At 34.7% G+C, this 18985-nt stretch overlaps 1 protein-coding gene and 1 long non-coding RNA gene across 3 annotated transcripts; one reads left to right on the top strand and one right to left on the bottom strand.

The window, feature by feature from the left end:
* Positions 1–33: 33 nt before the first annotated feature.
* LOC129291672 (uncharacterized) lies at positions 34–1367 on the top strand. Of its 2 annotated transcripts, XR_008588742.1 has the most exons (5): positions 60–82; positions 247–273; positions 578–662; positions 802–886; positions 1073–1367. It is a non-coding gene; the product is annotated as an uncharacterized LOC129291672 (long non-coding RNA). The 2 variants fall into 2 exon arrangements; XR_008588743.1 differs by lacking the exon at positions 247–273 and having other exon boundaries at positions 34–82.
* Positions 1368–9392: 8025 nt separating this feature from the next.
* LOC129289946 (UDP-glucose iridoid glucosyltransferase-like) lies at positions 9393–11686 on the bottom strand. Its single transcript, XM_054926685.1, is given in 3 exon segments — positions 9393–10267; positions 11205–11598; positions 11600–11686. Coding segments are annotated over 3 exon segments (1356 nt in total).
* Positions 11687–18985: the final 7299 nt, after the last annotated feature.

Below are 18985 nucleotides of genomic sequence, written 5' to 3'. Positions count from 1 at the left end.
TAGTTCTTCATTGCCATGCAGTAGAGTAGATGAAGGATTTGCTGTGTGCTCACGCGTCACTTGGCTTCATAACTTATCATCGGTAATATGATAAATGGAATGTGTGAACTGATTCCAAGTTCATTGATCGAGTCATTCACTTCATTATTAGGTTTGATACAAGGCATTACCAATTGGGTTACATGAAGTTGGAAAATGAGATTTATTGTTGGGTGTATTGATTTTTCCCTTTTTTTTTTTTTCTAGGGAGAATCACATTCAAGGACTACTCAGGTAAATTATTTGCAGACAATAATTAATATGGAATGTATTGTTAAAATGGAAGCATGAACTTTCTTTTTTGGAATGGAACTTGTTAGCCCTTGTCTGCAATTAATGTGCTTAAATGATCTTTGAATGTGATTCTCCCCCAGAACAAATTATACAGAACTGAAATGTGTCCCAAGAAATGTCAGCAGCTAAGCTATAATGGAGGCTTTTGTCAGAACCAAGCAATCAAGCTCCGTTTGATGGGCTTTTTTTGAAACGAGATAATGTGTACTTTTTTTTTTTTAATCCCATTTAATTGTGTTGACAGCTTCCATATAGCAGATGGAGAAAGGCCTTTTTTGGTTGACCTTTTGGGTACCCAAAACTAAGGTTGCCAAACCTAAAAATCTGAGGTAAAATTATTTGGGAAAGTTTAATAGCTTTTGGTCCCAAAATCAAGGTTGCCTCTGAAACTAGTTTACCCAAAAGCTGGTAGGAGGCAAAATTTCTTATTTGTTATATATTCGCTAAATTCACTTTTTTCTTAAACAGTGTACAGTGACAAATCATATTGCACTTCAACTTTAGTTTGCAAATTAAACACTTTCCTGGGGGATCAAGTAGTTTGATCTAGAAGGTGAGTAGGCCCCAAATCTTGATTCTCAAATATGACACTTTATGAAGAAAGAAATTATGAAAATAAACACTGAAAAAGGCTTCTTGATGTTGAAAATACTTGCGCGAGGATGTAGAGGTGTAGTAGGAAAAGTAGCATTAGAGGATTAAGATCCTAGTATGCCTCATCTTAGTTTCAATGTTGCAGGTCTTCATTGCAGGGCCTTTGGCATGTGAAACTAGAGACTTTATCCACTCTTGATTCTTCACCCAAAGCTCTTCAAGAAAGCTATTCCATACTTTTAACACGTTCAACTCAACTCGTCGTTGGGTGGCTGGCAAGCTGACGAGCTAGCTTGTCTTTTATTTATTTATTTATTTATTTCCCCTCATTTTTAAATATTTTTATTTTCAAATTAAGGTATTAACTTGAATACATCAAATTCTTGTAATATGTATCCATAAATTTTGTGATCAAATTAACTTCAAAACTTTCAACTTAAGCCTTGTAGACCATTGTATATATTTGTTCTAATCTCCTAATCATAAGTCGCAATAAATCAATCATATAAATTAAATGGAGTACCTTTAAAAAAAAAAGGGAGGCTATATCAACCCGCCATTTTTTTTTTTTGATTTTGACAAACCCTAACTTATTTTTCTTGCTATAGTCCTTGTATAAAAACTCCCTTGTGAATTGCAATTCAAATTTTAGTTTCAAAATTTGAATAATGAATTCATAAATGTCCTAATAACTAATTACTTAATTATTATTGGCCTCTTCTGAAAAATATAAGCTCATCAATGTGGGGTCCAAGATCCAATCATTATTAGATTTGCCATAAATAATTCAAATGTATTTTCACAATTATCGAGTGTGGTAGAAATCACTGTAGTAACAGTTACTTTTCACAACTAGTGGAAATTGGATAGGGAAAATTGCCATAAAATCCCTCCTTGGGAGTGAAATTTTTTAGAGGGACTAAGATCAATTTAAGGACCAATTTATGCACACCAGGTCTATCACCTTGCACATCAAATCTATTATCTTACAAACTAAGTCTATCACCTTGCACTTTGTACACCAAGCTTATGACATTGCACTCCAATCATATCACCTAGCATCGTGCACATCAATCTTATCACCTTGCACATTAAGCATATGACCTTACACTTCAAGCCTATTACCTTACACATCAAGTCTATCATCTTGCAAACTAAGTCTATTGCCTTACGCTTTGTACATCAAGCCTATCACCTTGCATCCCAAGCCTATTACCTAGCACCTTGCATGCCAATTCGATCACTTTGCACCCCAAGCCTATCACCTTGAACAACAAAGTTACATGTACCTGGTCAAAACATCTTCGGTGCTCGAGATGGACCCGACTAAAGGTACAGAGCCCAAACTTAGATTATAGCTCTCCTCCTTAAAGAACTCAACAAGGAGGCTAAGATGGGTATTGTGGCATGCAAAAGAAACTAATGGATGGGGTAGATTTGATCCAAAAGATCAAAGCATGGGATTATTTTTATTATCATAAGAATTATCATCCAACCAATGAGAAGGTGCCACATATGGACATGTGCACAAAGTGTGAAGCTTTCTAGCCTTTTTAATTTCATTTTAGAATTATTTTTTGGAGAGAATCAGACTGAGAAACACACCATTTAGTTTCTTTCATTAAACATTCAGATCATTTTGATTTTTCATTCATCATCTTCATTTCATCTTTCACTTTGTTTCTTTAGTTTATAATGTTATTCATTTATCTCTTTTCTCTCTCTACACACCTAAACCCTAACTCATCATCCAACCATTAGATCTTCACAAAACATATACCATTCTTCTCCTCTCATCAAATCCTACTCATACATACCATTTGATCATTCATCCAAGGCCCAAATCTCCACTTGGAAGCATGATGAATCTTGGCTAAACTATGTGTGTGTTTAGTTTTTAGTTTGTCAAAAGTCAGTTTGATGAAAGTTTATTTGACAAAAGTCAAGTTAGTGAAAGTCAGTTGTAACGAAATTTGTATTTGGATACATTTTTTCAAAAGTTAGTTTGACAAACTGAAAGTTGTTTGGATTAATAAAAATTTATTCTTTTGAAATGTATTTTTTAATATGTAATGACCAAAAAGGACATTAATTTTTATTATACAAATATACTATATTAGCAATGTTTAAAAATGTGAAACAAATTTAAAATAACATAAAATTTAAAATGTTAAATAATAAGAAAAAAATATAAAATTTAATTTTGGAAAAAATTATGTAATAAATAGTTAAACATTCATTAATATTAAACATTTACATTATTAATAGTTTGATCTATAATATACAATCTGATCTCTAATAGAATTTCAAACTCTATTCATCTCTCTATCAGAAGCTATGCTTAAAATTGCACTTGGAATTATTGTTAAAAATACATGTTCGTTATTATTATCGTTAGTATTAACCATATTTTCATCCTCAAAATGCCTAAAGTCAGAATCAATTGTAGATCTTCTTCTAATAAAATTATGTATAGCCATTGTTGCACCAATGATACAAACTTGCATCACAAATAGATAGCTAGGCATGTGTCATAAGATTGTAATTTGTTTTTTCAAATCCCAAAAGTCCTTTCAATCGTGGTCCTTAAGCTTGAATGATAATAATTGAAAACCTTATTATTGTTTGCAAATCTGGATGAACGCCTGAAATTTGGGAGGTGGTACCTATGAGATTTATAAGGATCTAAATATCCACATGGCATTGGATAGTCGGCATCTAACAAATAATATTTACCTACCAATAAAAAAATAGAAATTGTAAGATCCCAAAAAATATTGAAAAAATTATTTTAAATTAGATAAATATGAAATATACCTTGGGTGGATGTGGAAATTTCATGTTGGCCTTGTGAGTGCATAGTCAAACAAACGAGCATCATGGGCAGTCTCTTGCCATTCAGCCATGACATAAATGAAGTACATATCTCAATTACATGCAGCCATTATATTTTGTATTGGAATACCTTTCCTTCAAATATATTTCCCTTGTTCTTCAACATTGACCACACATGGGATATGTGTTTCATTAATTGCTCTTATAACATCTTTAAAGAATAGCCAATATTGCGGATCACTAAAAATTTTTGAATGAATATCTTGAAAAGTACGATCTTTTGGTTAGATATATTCGTTTGCTAGCTTCTTACAAGCATGCAATACATTTCTAAAATGTTTGTGACTAGTCTCTGCTGAATGTTGAAATCATTCTTATGCCATCCTATTCCCCACCCCATGTCCAACAATATTTAGGAACATACCGACCATTTCATGAATCCCTGTTCTTTTAGTTAGACACAAACCATATTGCATCAGTTCATCATAAAGTTGAAAAAAAAACATCTTTCTCGATGTGAAATATGTCATAACAATGCTGAGGATGCCCTTGCAAAATTCCTTGCACCTATACATGACTTGATTGTGAATTGGTTCTACAAGGGTCCTTCAATAAAGTAGTTGAGTAATTAGATACTATTGTAATAATAGCCTCAACCTCATCATCTTCCGTATGTATAAGTAATTGTAATAAGTGAGATTGTGTATTGTCATCCATAAAAACTGCATAGCATAATTAAACAACCATTACACCATTGTCCATGACTTAACATAAGAAACACATAAAACAAGAGTCAAATAACATAGTCAATTTCAAAACAAAGTTAAGAACATGAACAGCACTAGCTAGATTTAAAACACTGAGACGGCAAGCTAGGATTGATCTAATATGCTTTTTTGCCCAAGCAATTCAAATAGGGCACTAATGCTCTTTTGTTGTCCCTAAGCCCAATATACAAGTCCCTTGCAATCTTATCTAGCAAGGCCACAACACACTATCCAAGAAGTGCCTCATCACAAGAAATCTCCTCGATTCTATAAAGTTTTTTTGCAACATCCACCATATTTTGATCAATTTGTTTTGTTCTACCCTTTATGGAATTAAGAATTGACTTTAATGTTGAAACCCTATCCTCTTATGTGGACACCAATCGACTCACTGAATCAACCATCATAGTTGCAAGACGTTTTCCCTTCTTGTTTTGACCACTTTCACCTCTCTCTTGCTTGCTCCCTGAATTAGTACCATCACTGTATGCATTATTCAAGTTAACCTACCTAATTTTTGAGAGAGCTCCTCCACTAATGTTTCTCACATCATCACTGTCTCCTGATCCTTTGGTCAGATCCAATTGAGGGTTATACACATCTTGTGGATTATCAGCCGTAGATGTCCAGATGTAAGTGCCTCATGCTGCAATTGGCTAAAACAACTGAGTCAATTCTTGTACATATGGAAGTGGTTTATGTCTGAATTTCCTATACTCAAGATTCTCTTGCACATTTACAAGAATTGAGTTTAGTATATTTACAAAATAAAGCATCATATATATAGCATGCCATAAATAATTATATCCCTTAATCTTTTGATTCCACCACTCCTCCGGTGTTGATACAATATTCTTTTCGCTATCCCATCCCAAACTCGTTTCTTTGTTTAACGGTTTATCCCATATATTCTAGTCTTTCCTCAAATTGTTCCATTTGTTCTTCAACTGCTTCTTATCATAGCTTTTAGAGCTCAATGTATTGAACTATTGCATTAGTGCCTCCCAACCTTCCTTTGATAAGGTAGAGCCTTTACGTTCATTTTTCCTAACTTGCTGGAGAGCTAATTTAATGAACAATTCAATTTCTTTGGTAGTCCATAGTGCCTTCTCTTTACTCATTTTTACTATCAAAATATCATATTCTCAATAATTAAGTTGAAAGAGCTAAAAATTTTATACATAATATACATTATGAAATAAAATTGGCATTATATTAATTTACATAGAGCCCACTTACCATTTAAGGAGTGAGCTCATTTCCAAATTTTGTCTATCTCATATATATATATATATATATATATTTGGCATGACATTTAACTAGAGGTTCTTTGAGATATATAATCTCACCATTTGGTCTATGAGCTTTCCTAGCTAATTTAAGGATTGACACTCCCTTACCCTTTAATTGGAATAAGCATGGGCAACGAGGTTCTACTAAAAATGGTATGCTGCAACTGCGAAATTATATATCTTAAAGAACATGAAGGCAAAAAAAAAAAAACTCTGGGTCTACGAAGAACATGGTCACCACTGAACAGAGCAGATAAAAAATACACACCAAATCCACCACATTATGCTTCATTTTCGTCTATTACCGCAAAATAGAGGACCTTCATTTCTAGATCTAATAAAACATGTTTATAGGCTATCACACCTTGCAGATCGAAGAAGCAGGCTAGAGTTCATAGAGCTGGTTTGAAGGTTCAGTTTTGCACTCTACAGGTTGCAAATCTAAGTGTATTAAGTTCTCTCAGCTTCACAATGTCGTTTAAGTCCTAAAATGAGCTCGATTTGTGAACAACTGAAGGTGGAAATGAAGAAATGAGGTAGAGTAATAGTGAAACTGATGACGAAGGAAGAGATGAGGAGCTCGAGGAAGTGAAGAGATGAGGAGCTCCAAATCTGTGACTAGACGGCGGAGGAGAGATGGGGGGAGAAGGAGGAGTAACTGATGAGTGATAGACGATCAACCAGTGAGTGAGGGACAAGCAAGCGAGTGAGTGACCAAGAGAATATGCAGAATGAAAGAGAGGCCAGTGTCGGTTGCACGTGAAGAAGGAGAAAATGAGGGTATCATGGTCTTTTACAATATTAGGTACCAATCATTGATGCTCACATTGTCTGATTTGTGTTTAAAAAGCTCCCAAAAGTTGCTTCCTATTTTTTCAATTTCATACCCATTTAAAAGCCCTTTTAAAAAGCACATTTCATCTCAAAAATATATCTTAAAACAACATCCCATATCCCAAAAGTTAAAAACCACATTTGGGATGTGAAAAGTGAGCTTACCAAAAGTACCCTAAGAAGATGAGAAAGACTTCCATGGAGCTTGAAGGTCTTAACACTCATAGTTTCTAGAGGGAGAATGAGGGAGAAGGAGCCACCATTTTAGACCTGCACCTTTTGCTAAGGGTTACTTTGACCTAGCTCTTCCATTTAACTTCACTTTGTTTTTCTAAATTTAGGCCACATTGTGATTGGCTTGAACTCTAATTGGAGTAGACCTTGTTATAATGGAAGATGTATTGTTTGAATCTTTCTTATGGTTTTGACTTTCTTCTCAATGCTACCATGTTGATGAATTACATAATTTTTTAGTTCATTCATGTGAATTTGTTTGGAATTAGTTTTGCATAATTTTGTGGATTAATTTCTAGCCTTGTTCTTGCATTACATAATCTTGTAGTGCTTGAGTGTTTAGAGAAAGAGAGGGCCGTGACCTATGGGTGATTAAAACACACTAGGAATCTTCATTATGGATGATGCATGTGAATTAGTTGTTTGATTAAGGATTAAGTTTAAGTCATTAGCTAAAGCCAACTAGGTTAAACTAAATTTAGTTGTACTTTTGACTAGTGAGGGTGCAATTCTTAGTTAATGACTTAAGTTGCAAAGAATTCTCCCTAATTCAAGCTTTATGAACTTGTCCATTCGCATTTGATTCTCAAAAACTTTTGCTCTACCCCTAGTTTGTTCTCTTTAATTCATCAGCTCTAGTGATCGAATTGAACTCTACAAATTTGGAAAATTTAACCTAATCCACTTGAACAACTTCCATAATTGAACAAGTGGACACTTTTATTGGGAGATGACCTAGGTTGACCTGAACTACATTAGGGTTAGCTTAGTTTTTAGTTTGAGAGGCAAGCAACTACTCCTATCAACCCTTTAATTGGGATTGAAAACGGAAAAAATGAGGGAAATGTGCTAAAAACGGGAGTAAAAAGGAAATAAGATGTAAAAAGGACTTTGGTTGGCATTATGTTGAAAACCAACATAAATTGTGTTAGTAAAATCTAGAAATGGGACTACAAGGTATCAGAACCTTGCAAATCGTGTCCCTAGATGCGGACAAATCCCCTCAATACAAATATGAAGTTTCTTCCCTATAGAGATCCTAGATTTTCGTAATCAAAGAAAAAAAAAATTCATAAATTAAACTTAGCTTTGATGGTATTTCATGAGGAAGATTATCCACTGCTTGCTTACACTTCAAAGGCTTATATATACAAACACATAGACTATGTACTAGGATATTCTCTCATTTGGCTATGCTACCCAAGACTTAAAGGTAGCGTGAGGGAAAGAGAAACGAAAAGAACCATACGAATATAGTGTAATGTCCTTTCGTAATCCACACTTGTGAACAATCGATACACTACCATATTGAAAAGAACCATACAAATATAGTGTAATGTCCTATAGTAATCCACACTCATGAACAATTGATACACTACCATATTGATTATAGAAGACAAGTAATAATAATGACAGACGACCATGGTAGAAAATTGTGTAACCATAGTTAAAGTAAGCCAACCATAGTAGAAGAGAACTAAACCACGATTAAAGTCTACTATGGTTGGAAAGAGTTTGACTTACATAAAATAATATTTAAGAAATTACCCTATGCTACTAGAGTAGAAAAGAGTGTATTATAATAGGAAGAAAGAAAATAAGATAGTAGAACACCTACAATAGTAGACAAGGGACAAACTAGATATAAATTGGCCTGCTATGGTATCAATGCACATATGACGCGACGGAGCGCAAATCCTTCAGAACAGATGACACATTGGTCATCTGCTGCAGCTAAGCGCGCAAGCGCCATGGCAGGTATTCTCAGCGTCACGTGTAATATCCAAAAGCTTTCTGATTTTATCTTCTTTCAAGTTATTCACATAAGTCTGATGTTAAGCATTGTGGAATGTTGATCTGTCAACCTTTGGCACTAACATCATCGGTTCTGGAATACATACCAATAGTTTGATAACTAGTTTATATAAACTGGAGGAGCTTCATTCTAACTACATTTTGGCATTCAACTTTTGTTGCGCACGCGCAAACACTCTCTCTCTCTCCTTTCCACACAGATCCTCTCTCGCTATTAATATCTTTTTCCCTTGAGTTGTTATATATTCTCACTTTCCGTTAACTTTAGTGCATTTTCATTTAGTTCAAAACAATCAGTTTTTAACACTAAAACATAGTTTTGTAAAAATATATCCAAACACCTATATTATATATCAAAATTAATTATAAACCTAACATTATGGTTTTTTGAAATTATTCAAGCAACCCTTTAATCACTTTGTCAATGCATGGTTTCACAACATTGCATGCAATGACAAGGCATAACTTGCTAGTAAATTCACCAAATTTTGTAATAACACTTTTGTGATATCATTAATCCATGATGAATTAAAAAAAATAAGAGGGCTGATATGTTATCTGAAGGACTGTAGTCTCATTTATATTATGGCGATTTCAAAGTTTCAAGTACCATTAATTGATGTACAATTCATACTTCTTAAATAAATTACATCATCAAAACAAAAACAAGCACAACCAATGCAATATCTCATGGGATTGACAACAAATGATCTAGAAAGTGAATTGCAGCATTATAGGAAGAACCACCTTGGGTCACAGCTTGCCTGAGCTTATGCTTCATTCGTTGCGCATTCTGCCACATTTCCATCCCTTGTGACTCTAGCATTAGTGTTCTCACAACTTTTTCCACCTCTCCCCTTTCCGACACGTGGCTTGACCATTCTACACCCACCTTCCATGCATGGCAGGCTAGCCTTGAATTCACCCTCTGATCTCCAAAACAAGGTTGGCATATCATTGGCTTTCCTTCGTATACACTCTCCAGCATCGAATTCCACCCACAGTGACTCCAAAACCCTCCCACTGATTTGTGTGCTAGAACTTCCTTTTGGGGTGCCCATCTCACCATCCAGCCTCTTTCTTCAATCGCTTTTTTAACATCCTCAGGCAATGATTGAACCCACTCCGTCACGTTTATGGCCCTCGCTAGAACGACCCACAAAAATTTCTGGTTACTATTGGCTAGCCCATAAGCCATCTCTGTTAGTTCTTTTTCTTCCCATGTTATTATGCTTCCCAGACTCACGTACACCACTGATCTTAGAGCTTGCTCGTTTAACCACGCTATGCAGCTATGATCCTGTTCTAGAATGCTAGAGCATGATTCTGGAGCCATGCTATGAAAAGGGCCCATGGTGAACATTGGGACATGGTATATTTGCCTAAGCTCATCAACACGTTGCCCTTCAAGGCAATCCACTGTATTGAAGATAACACCTAAAGATGACTTTATACCAAGCTGCAACCTGTTCATTTGATTTAGCAACGTATCTACATTTGTGGAAATGAAAGTAGGCAAATCTTTATGTCGCAATGGCTCCAGTTCTGGCACCAAGCTTTCACCTGCATTTAAACACATTTCATTCATTTACTTTACAAGCAAAATTTGAGCCGAATATATCTGAATTTTGTCTTACTTCTCTCATAAATTCTATTCGAAAAAATAATGTATTAATTATATTTCTTGTCATTTAGGCTCTTCAACACTTTATCCTGCTTGTTTGGAAAAAACTTCAAACTCAGATTTCAAAGTTAGATTATCTGCTAAAATAAAATCAACTTCATTTCATATCATTAAGTCTTACTTTTATAATTTTTGTGTGCAGTTTGTCTTTGGACCTAACAATATTTTTAATTATCTACATAATATTAAAGGAAAAAGGAATGTAATAATAACAGCAATGATAATAACAAATGTACTCGAATAATAAAAAAAAAACAATAATAAACATACAAAAATATGAGTAAGTATGCAACGACAAAAGATCACAAAAAATATAATTTTAGACTTTTAATAAATCTTTTGGATTAAAAAATTTAAAGGACACCTAAAAGAAACTAATATGTAACAAGAACCCTAGATCAGTCGTTAATTTGTTATTGTTTACTTGTTAGCAATCCTTCTAAGAAACTAAATTTCTTCCGCAGTCCTATATTGATATTCTCCCAATAATATATATCATATTCTTCGTGTTATTTTCAGATGTGAATGCTAATCTATTGCTCAACCTCTTGTTTCTTTTACAAAATCTAAATTCTGTTCTGCTTGCAAAATCGGCATAGTTTTTTTTTTTTTTTCAATTTCTCCATATTTTAACTAGTTCTTTTAGTTCTTGACCGTTTCCTTCAATTCAACATCACTGGCTTCTACCAGACCGTACCATATGTTGGCTTCCGGTGGGGCTTGTCCAACCGATCATCTTTTAAAAACTTATGAATATATCATCATGCAAAAATGTAAATAATATGAAAAGGAACAGATTAATTTTCATGAGAATACCTTGTAGAGGAAGGCAACCTTCCATGAGTAGGCGATGGAGGGAATGATATGCCAGTACATTAGGAGCACTAGTGGTTCGAAGGAGAATAGTAGGGGGGTTGAGTTGTTGAGCCACATAACCAACAAAATACATTGAGCCATCATAGATTATGCAAGCAATGTTTTGAGCTTCTTCAGTTAACTGGAGCAATAACTCCTTAAAAGGAGCAGCGCAATTGGTGTAAAGAGCTGAAGCAATTGTTGTAAGGTTATAAGAGGAGATTATGGAATCTTCATGAGATAAGCCATCAGAGAATGGGATAAATAAAAAATGAGGGTGAGCGGAAGGATTTGGAGAATTGAAAAGGGTGTGAGCTACGATGATGGAGAAGCCATTAGAATGAAGAATGGATGCTTATTTGAAGCATTGGGGTTAAGTGACCTTGAAAAGGGGCTGGTACCACTACCAATCTTTGTCTATTCTCTAGTCTCTGCTTTTCCATCCCAACTTGATCTGCTACAACTACAAGAGGTTTAGGGCTTTCTGCCAGGAACACATTTATAGTTTGTCAATACACTTAGTTTTGGCAGTATGGAGGTAAATCACGAGCTGCTAAGTCATGCTGGAGGACACTGTCCTTGAGAACTATTTCGGCACACTGGTATAGTGGACTGGTAGTTCCCAACAAGCACTTCTTGTAGGAGCAAGGCACCAGAACAGCAGAACTAAAAACAAACTCAAATGAATAACACGAACATAGCAGAAGTTGGAGGGAGGAGAGAAATGCCCCGAAAGCTCACGAGACTGGTGAGTTGTTTTGTCCGCACCCATGGCTATATATAGGCCAAGGTAGAGACATGAACATTGGCAGATTCGATCACACACACATAAATGCCATTAACCTGGAGCCATTGGTAGATAAGGGCGTTTAAGAAATTAATTAACAAAATCAGTTTTGACTCAGAAATTGTCGAGGCTTAGATTCAAATTTAAAAGAGTGAAAATTCGAGGTTAAAAATAAATAAATAATTATTTAATTTTTTGTAAAAATAATCCGGTAAAAAAACCCAATATCTCTTGAACTTGGGCATAGAGGGGCAAATCAATTGATTTCAATTGCAATTGTCTTGAATTGGCTCATTTCATGCACACACGCCCACTTTTCCTTCAAGCCCATTTTAGTAACTCATTTCATTCTTTAGTATTTATACATTAGGAGCATTTTTCATTTAGGCAATGTGAGACATTTGACACACTTATTTGCAAATAACGTAATTTCTCAGGTTCCAAATATAAATTTTTTGGTGGCCTTCATTATTTCCTCCATTTGTCCATTTACTTACTTTCCCATGCCAATGAACATCGCAATAACACGGAGCCAAATGTATTTAAATTTCTTGATGCATCTTCATTTTCCTCCCGAGAATGATCAAATCATTTTATTTGCTAGATATATTTGATCCCCTCAATTTCTTTACTAAATGTTTTCCTCGATATGGTTCATTGCTTCTTCAAGAAAGTCATGATTGGCGTGATTGCAAGGTTATCTTTGTGTACCTATCCTCTTCGTCACTAATGCGCTAATATAATCTCCATTGTCGTTTCTATATTCGGCTTTATTCACTTGTCTTTTGCGTAGTTATATTTAACATAAGCGAAGGTATTTTAAAGATATGCTTGGTGCACACCAACGAATTTGTCTGTCAGTTTGTTAGTTCTATATGTCGCATGTTTATTTATTTATCAATTTATCATTTCTTCTCTTTTATAGCCATATACACGCATCAAGTATGTGGTCTTCTCCCTTTTCTTACTTTTAATATTTGTTATTTATAATAGAATCACGTGATTATTATTCACATATGGTCTGCATTTCCTCCTCATTAGTCTGACGTTTTCAGTACTAATTACATAATTTGATTTTACAGGTTAATGATCTATATATATATATATATATATATATATATATATAACAATCATATCTATAATGATGACAAGTGTCCATTTTTTTCATTCCTACAATTTTATGCAGCCGCGTAGGATTTAATTTTTATATTTGTTTTTAATCTTTTTACTAAGTTTTTTTATAATATAACTTCTCTCCCATGATCTTAAAATCTCAAATATAATTTTTCAATTAATTCACAATTTAAAATATTAAATATATATATATATATAATAATATATATTCTAATACAAAATTATTATTTTGAAAACTGACAAAAACTGTTTTTTCCTTATCCTTGATATTTTTTCCCATGATCTCAAATATAACTTCCCAAATTATAATTTAATTTTTAAAAATGTAATTTTATTCATTCAATATATCTTTTATCCACAAATCTTTATAAATTATATCAATCCACGTCATGACTTGAAGAAAAATTTTATGAGTAAATGTAATTTTTCTCCACATAAACTAATGAATTAACAAATCACTCATGAAGCATCCCTTTTGCCATGTGTGATCAGCTTATGGCTATATATACCTCTCGTGTCAGTTTTTCCATTTCACGCGTGATCTAACATTCTAAAAACTAACCGTTACACTCTCAATCTCTCTTAATTGCCTCTTGATTCTTCTCTAGCCGTTATAGTGTTTGAATTCAATTACCTATCTTTCTTATACACTATTTCATACCTTAGATACATCCAAGCACTTCTTAATCCTCAACCTAATCTTTCTTTCCTATCATTCTGAGATGGCCTATACCAAAAACATTGGAAAGAAACAAAGCATAGGGGTGACCAAGAAGTGAAAACTTATTGAAACCTTAATTCAAGAAGGCAGCAAATCACTAGGCCAATCATCTAAACGGAGCAAAACTCCAAGAATTACAAGAGAGTTTGCCACATCATCTGAATTGGCATCATTCAGCCAGCAAGAAGGTGCACTAATAAGGCTGGGAAGAGAGTTATCCAAGCACTAGTACAAAATATGAAATTTAAAGGGTACTTTCTACATTGGTTGAAAGGCAAACGATGTAGAAAGTTAAGGCAGTGGCATTTTTATAATTTTAGCAACGCATATTATAGCTTTTACACCGGGTGAAAAGGCAACTGCTGTTAAAAATACTTTCTACAGCGGGTGTCTATGCACCTGTTGTAGAAAATAGCATTTCTGCAGCGGGTACCTGCTATAGAAATATCGATTTTCTATAGCGGGTACTTTGTAACCACTGTAGAAACACGATTTTCTATTTCTACAGCGGGTACCCGCTGTAGAAATATCAATTTTCTATAACGGGTACTTTGTAACCACTATAGAAACACAATTTTCTACAACAAGTGCTGTGTACCCACTATAGAAGGCTTATTTTCTACAGCGGGTGCCTCTCACCCGCTATAGAAAACCACTTTCTACTGGGAGTGAATAGTGACCCACTATAGAATGTGGTTCAAATTTTTTTTCTTTTCAACTCTGTGTGTCTCCTCCCTCATTTCCTCTTGTTTACGCCTTCAGAACACTCATTCCTTCTCTCCCTTAACCCCACCCCCTCCCCCTCGTCCCCTTCAGCCCCATCCCCTTCCCCATAGCCCCTTGTCCCTAAACCAGTCCCCTCGCTCCCGGTCCTCACCCCCTTCAGCCCCCAGCCCCCGTCTCCCTATCCCCGCCCCTCGTCCCCCTCACCCTAGCCCCTCGTCCCCACCCCTCTCAGCCCTCACCCCCCATCCCCACCCCGTCCCTCTCCCCTTCGGCCCCACCCCCTGTCCCCACCTGTATCCCCCATACTTATACTGCTCCCCTTACGACTGCCCCTCCCCTCCTTTGCTGCCATTCCCTTCGCATTTCCCTCCCCCTGCCTCTACCGTTTCTTCCTCCTCCTCCTCCTACCGCTTGCTCCTTCTCTTATTACTACCTCCACTCTTGATTGATTAGGTATGGCTCTTAATTTTTGTAAAGATAATTTTTTATTTAATTGTATTTTTTTTATTAATTTTTAATTTATTAAACTGATATGTGTATATATATATGATGATAATGATATTGATTATTATTGAAAGTGCTGTTAGTGGATTCATAAAGCCTTAAGTTGTTGCATGTGATCATTAATTTGATTTAAAATTATCAATTTTCTCTATGAACATTTTTTAAAAGTCTTGAGAGGTCCAATTTTTAGGGAAGACTCTGTCAAAATTTTTTAAAATTCATTCTTTCCCCTTGAATTTCTTAAATTTAGTTTTTAAGAAGGCTTTATCAAGTTGTTTGCATGTGGTCATTTTTAAGAAGGTTCAATTTTTTAACATTAGTATATTCTTTAGGAGTTGACATATGGATTGTAGTTGGATTAATGCTAGACGAACGAGTGATAAGTATGATAATCGGGTGAAGGAATTTTTAGAATTTGCTAAGAAAAATGCTGTTGATAATAGTGTAAGGTTCTATTGTCCCTGTGTTAATTGCTTGAATGAGAGGAGATTAGGTGCTGCCAAAATAAGAGAGCACTTGATTTGTGATGGGATTTGCAAGAATTATACGGTATGGATTTGGCATGGTGAATGATTGAAAAATTATAATAACATGTCTCAATACGTGGAAATTGATAATTTGGATGATGAAATAGATATGAATGAAGATCAGTTAGAGGACATGATCTGTAATGTGGGGGAAGAAGCTTTTGAATGAGCACGTGTGTATGATAACTTGTGTACTGATGTGGAGAAGCCTCTATACTCAAGGTGTATTGATTTTAGTTTGTTATCTGTGGTGTTAAAACTGGTTACCTTAAAGGCAAGAGCTGGGTGGAGTGACCAAAGTTTCACTTGGTTACTAGAGTTACTTTAAATAATGTTGCTGAAAGGCAATATACTACCAAATCATTATTATAATGCCAAGAAAATCTTATGTCCAATGGGTATGAAGTATAAAAAAAAATACATGCATGCCTTAATGATTGTGTGTTGTACAAAAAAGAGCTTGAAGGGGAGGAGAACTAGAGCGGGAATAAGGGCTAAGCCTAGAGGGCTAGGCTTAGAAGCCTTATTTAAATAAGGGTTCGGGCTTTAAAATAATGTTTTTTAAATTAATTGGGCTTGAGGGCTTGGCCCTGATAAGCCCTGTGAAGAAGGGCTTGGGCTCGGGTAGCCCTTCAAGCCCTGTTATATTATTATTATTTTTATTTTTTTGGTGGAACACGTATTTGAAACTAATGACCTGCTCACCTGATCCTACACGTATTATATTATTATTAATTTTAATTTATTCTAAAATTAATTTAATATAATTTAATAAATATTAGTGTATAGTATAAAATTCTTGATATTTTTATTTTTCTATAATTATTATGTTTGTGTATTTATAAAAAATGAATTGTTTTTTAACCAAGATTTAAATTTTATTACTAGACTTCTAAATGTGTGTTGTTTAATTTTTAAAAAATTATGAGGATTTTAATTTTTTTAATTTTAGAATATTTTAATTAATTTATAATGTTTAATTTGAATTTTATTTTTTTTATTTTTTTGAAAAAGGGCTTGCAGGCCCAGCCCTGAGCTCTTCACATAAGGGCCGGGCTTAAGAAATGGGGTTTAAAATAGGGAACCGGGCTTTAAGGCTCAGGCCCTTAAGGGTCAAGCCTATAAGGGTCGGGCCCGCCTGTATTCCCAGGAGAAGTGTCCAAAATGTGAGGCACTACAGTACAAAGAGAAGGGGGCTCCTACAAAGGTCTTATGGTATCTTCTAATTATACAAAGGTTCAAGCACTTGTTTGCAAATACTAATGATGCGAAGAACTTGATATTGCATGCAAATGAGAGGATATCTAATGAAAAACTTCGACATCCAGCCGATTCTCCTCAGTGAAAGAAAATTAATCAATTATTTCATGAATTTGGTAATGAGCCAAGAAACCTGAGGCTCAAACTTTCTACTGATGGAATGAATCCTTATGGTAGTCTCAGTAGTATACATAGTTCATGGCCTGTTCTTTTAGTGATTTACAACCTATCACCTCAATTGTGCATGAAACAAAAGTACATGATGTTATCCATGTCGATTTCAAGACCAAAACAACCTAGAAATGATATTGATATTTACCCAAGACCTCTAATTAAAGATTTGAAAATGTTGTGGGAGGTAGGTGTGGAAGTGTTTGATGTAAATCGCAAAGAAAATTTTAAGTTACATGCTATGATCTTTTGTACTATAACTGATTTTCCTGCATATGGGAATTTGTTTGGCTATAGTGTGAAAGGTCATAAAGCTTGTCCAATTTGTGAAGAAAGCACAACTATCATCAACTTCAATATAGAAGGAAGATAGTCTACCTTGGCCATCGGAGGTTTCTTAGACGAGATCACCCTTATCATAAATTGAAGAAAGCTTTTCATGGTCACCAAGAGCACAATCATGCTCCGGATGCTTTGACTGGGGATCAAGTGTTTGAACGGGTAAAAGACATCAATATTGTCTTTGGTAAGACTAAAAAGAACATTGGTGTAAAAAACATATGGAAAAAAAGGTCTATCTTTTTTGGCCTTCCATATTGGCACAATCTTCAAGTGAGGCACTATATTGATGTTATGCATGTGGAGAAAAACACGTGTGATAGTATTATTGGAATGCTTTTGAACATACCAGGAAAGACTAAGGATGGTGTGAAGGCAAGATTGGATTTGAAAGAAATAGGAATACGAGAGAATTTACACCCGAGACTAGAAGGTAAGCAAACTTATTGTCCCCCAGCCTCTCATACATTATGCAAGTCTGAGAAAATAAATTTTTATGAGTGTTTACATGGAATTAAAGTTCCTTTAGGGTATTCTTCAAATATTGGGAAGCTTGCGTCTGTGAAAGAGTTAAAACTGATAGGCTAAAAGTCTCATGATTGCCATGTCTTGATGCAACAACTATTAGCTTTGGCCATTCGAGGTATATTGAAAGAAGATTTAAGACTTACAATAACTAGACTCTGTTTCTTTTTCAATGCTTTATGCAGTAAAGTTATTAATCCCTGTAAACTAGAAGAGTTAGAACAAGAAGCTTGTATGATTTTGTGCCAACTTGAGATGCACTTTCTTCCTACTTTTTTTGACATTATGGTTCACCTAATAGTGCATCTAGTGAGGGAGGTAAAATTGTGTGGCCCTATTTATTTACAATGGATGTACTCAGTTAAGAGATACATGAAAATACTAAAAGGATATGTCAAGAATCCATATCGACCTGAAGCATCGATAGTTGAAAAATATGTTGCCGAAGAAGCCATGAAATTTTGTTCTAATTACTTGTCAAGTATAGAATCAATTAGACTTCCTAAATCTCATCATGAGAAGAGGCAATTAGGTCAAGGCACACGTGGAGTATCAGTAAAGAGCATGAGTCATGATGAATTACAAGAAGTACATTTATATATCTTGAATAATATTGATGAAGTTAAAGAATACATTCTTCTCACAAAGAACTTCTAAAGGAAGAAAATTATTGAATGAGAATGAATGAACAAAGGTTGTTAAAAGGGCATAATAAGACTTTTATAGATTGGTTCAAGCAAAAAGTTTTGAATGAAAGTAGCATTTTTGTTACAATTAAATGGTTGGTAGGAGGTCCTAACTTTGATGTTATATGTTAGAGTGTGTATGATATTAATGGGTATTCTTTCTACACAAAGTCCTTGGATGAAAAGAGTAAAGTGAAAAATAGTGGGGTTATGATAGTGGCTGAAGCCGTTCACTTCTCTAGCTTAAAAGATAAGAAACCTAAACTAGCAGCAAGGACTTATTTTGGGGTTATTGAAGAGACTTGGGATGTTGATTATATAAAATTTGGAGTTCCTGTTTTAAATGCAAATAGGTTGACATC

Source organism: Prosopis cineraria, unplaced genomic scaffold (genome assembly GCF_029017545.1).
Source record: "Prosopis cineraria cultivar Desert tree isolate PC_DT_omini unplaced genomic scaffold, ASM2901754v1 PC13, whole genome shotgun sequence".
NCBI lineage: Eukaryota > Viridiplantae > Streptophyta > Magnoliopsida > Fabales > Fabaceae > Prosopis > Prosopis cineraria.
Note: the sequence above shows the minus strand (reverse complement) of the source record. Positions and strands in the feature narration are given on the sequence as shown.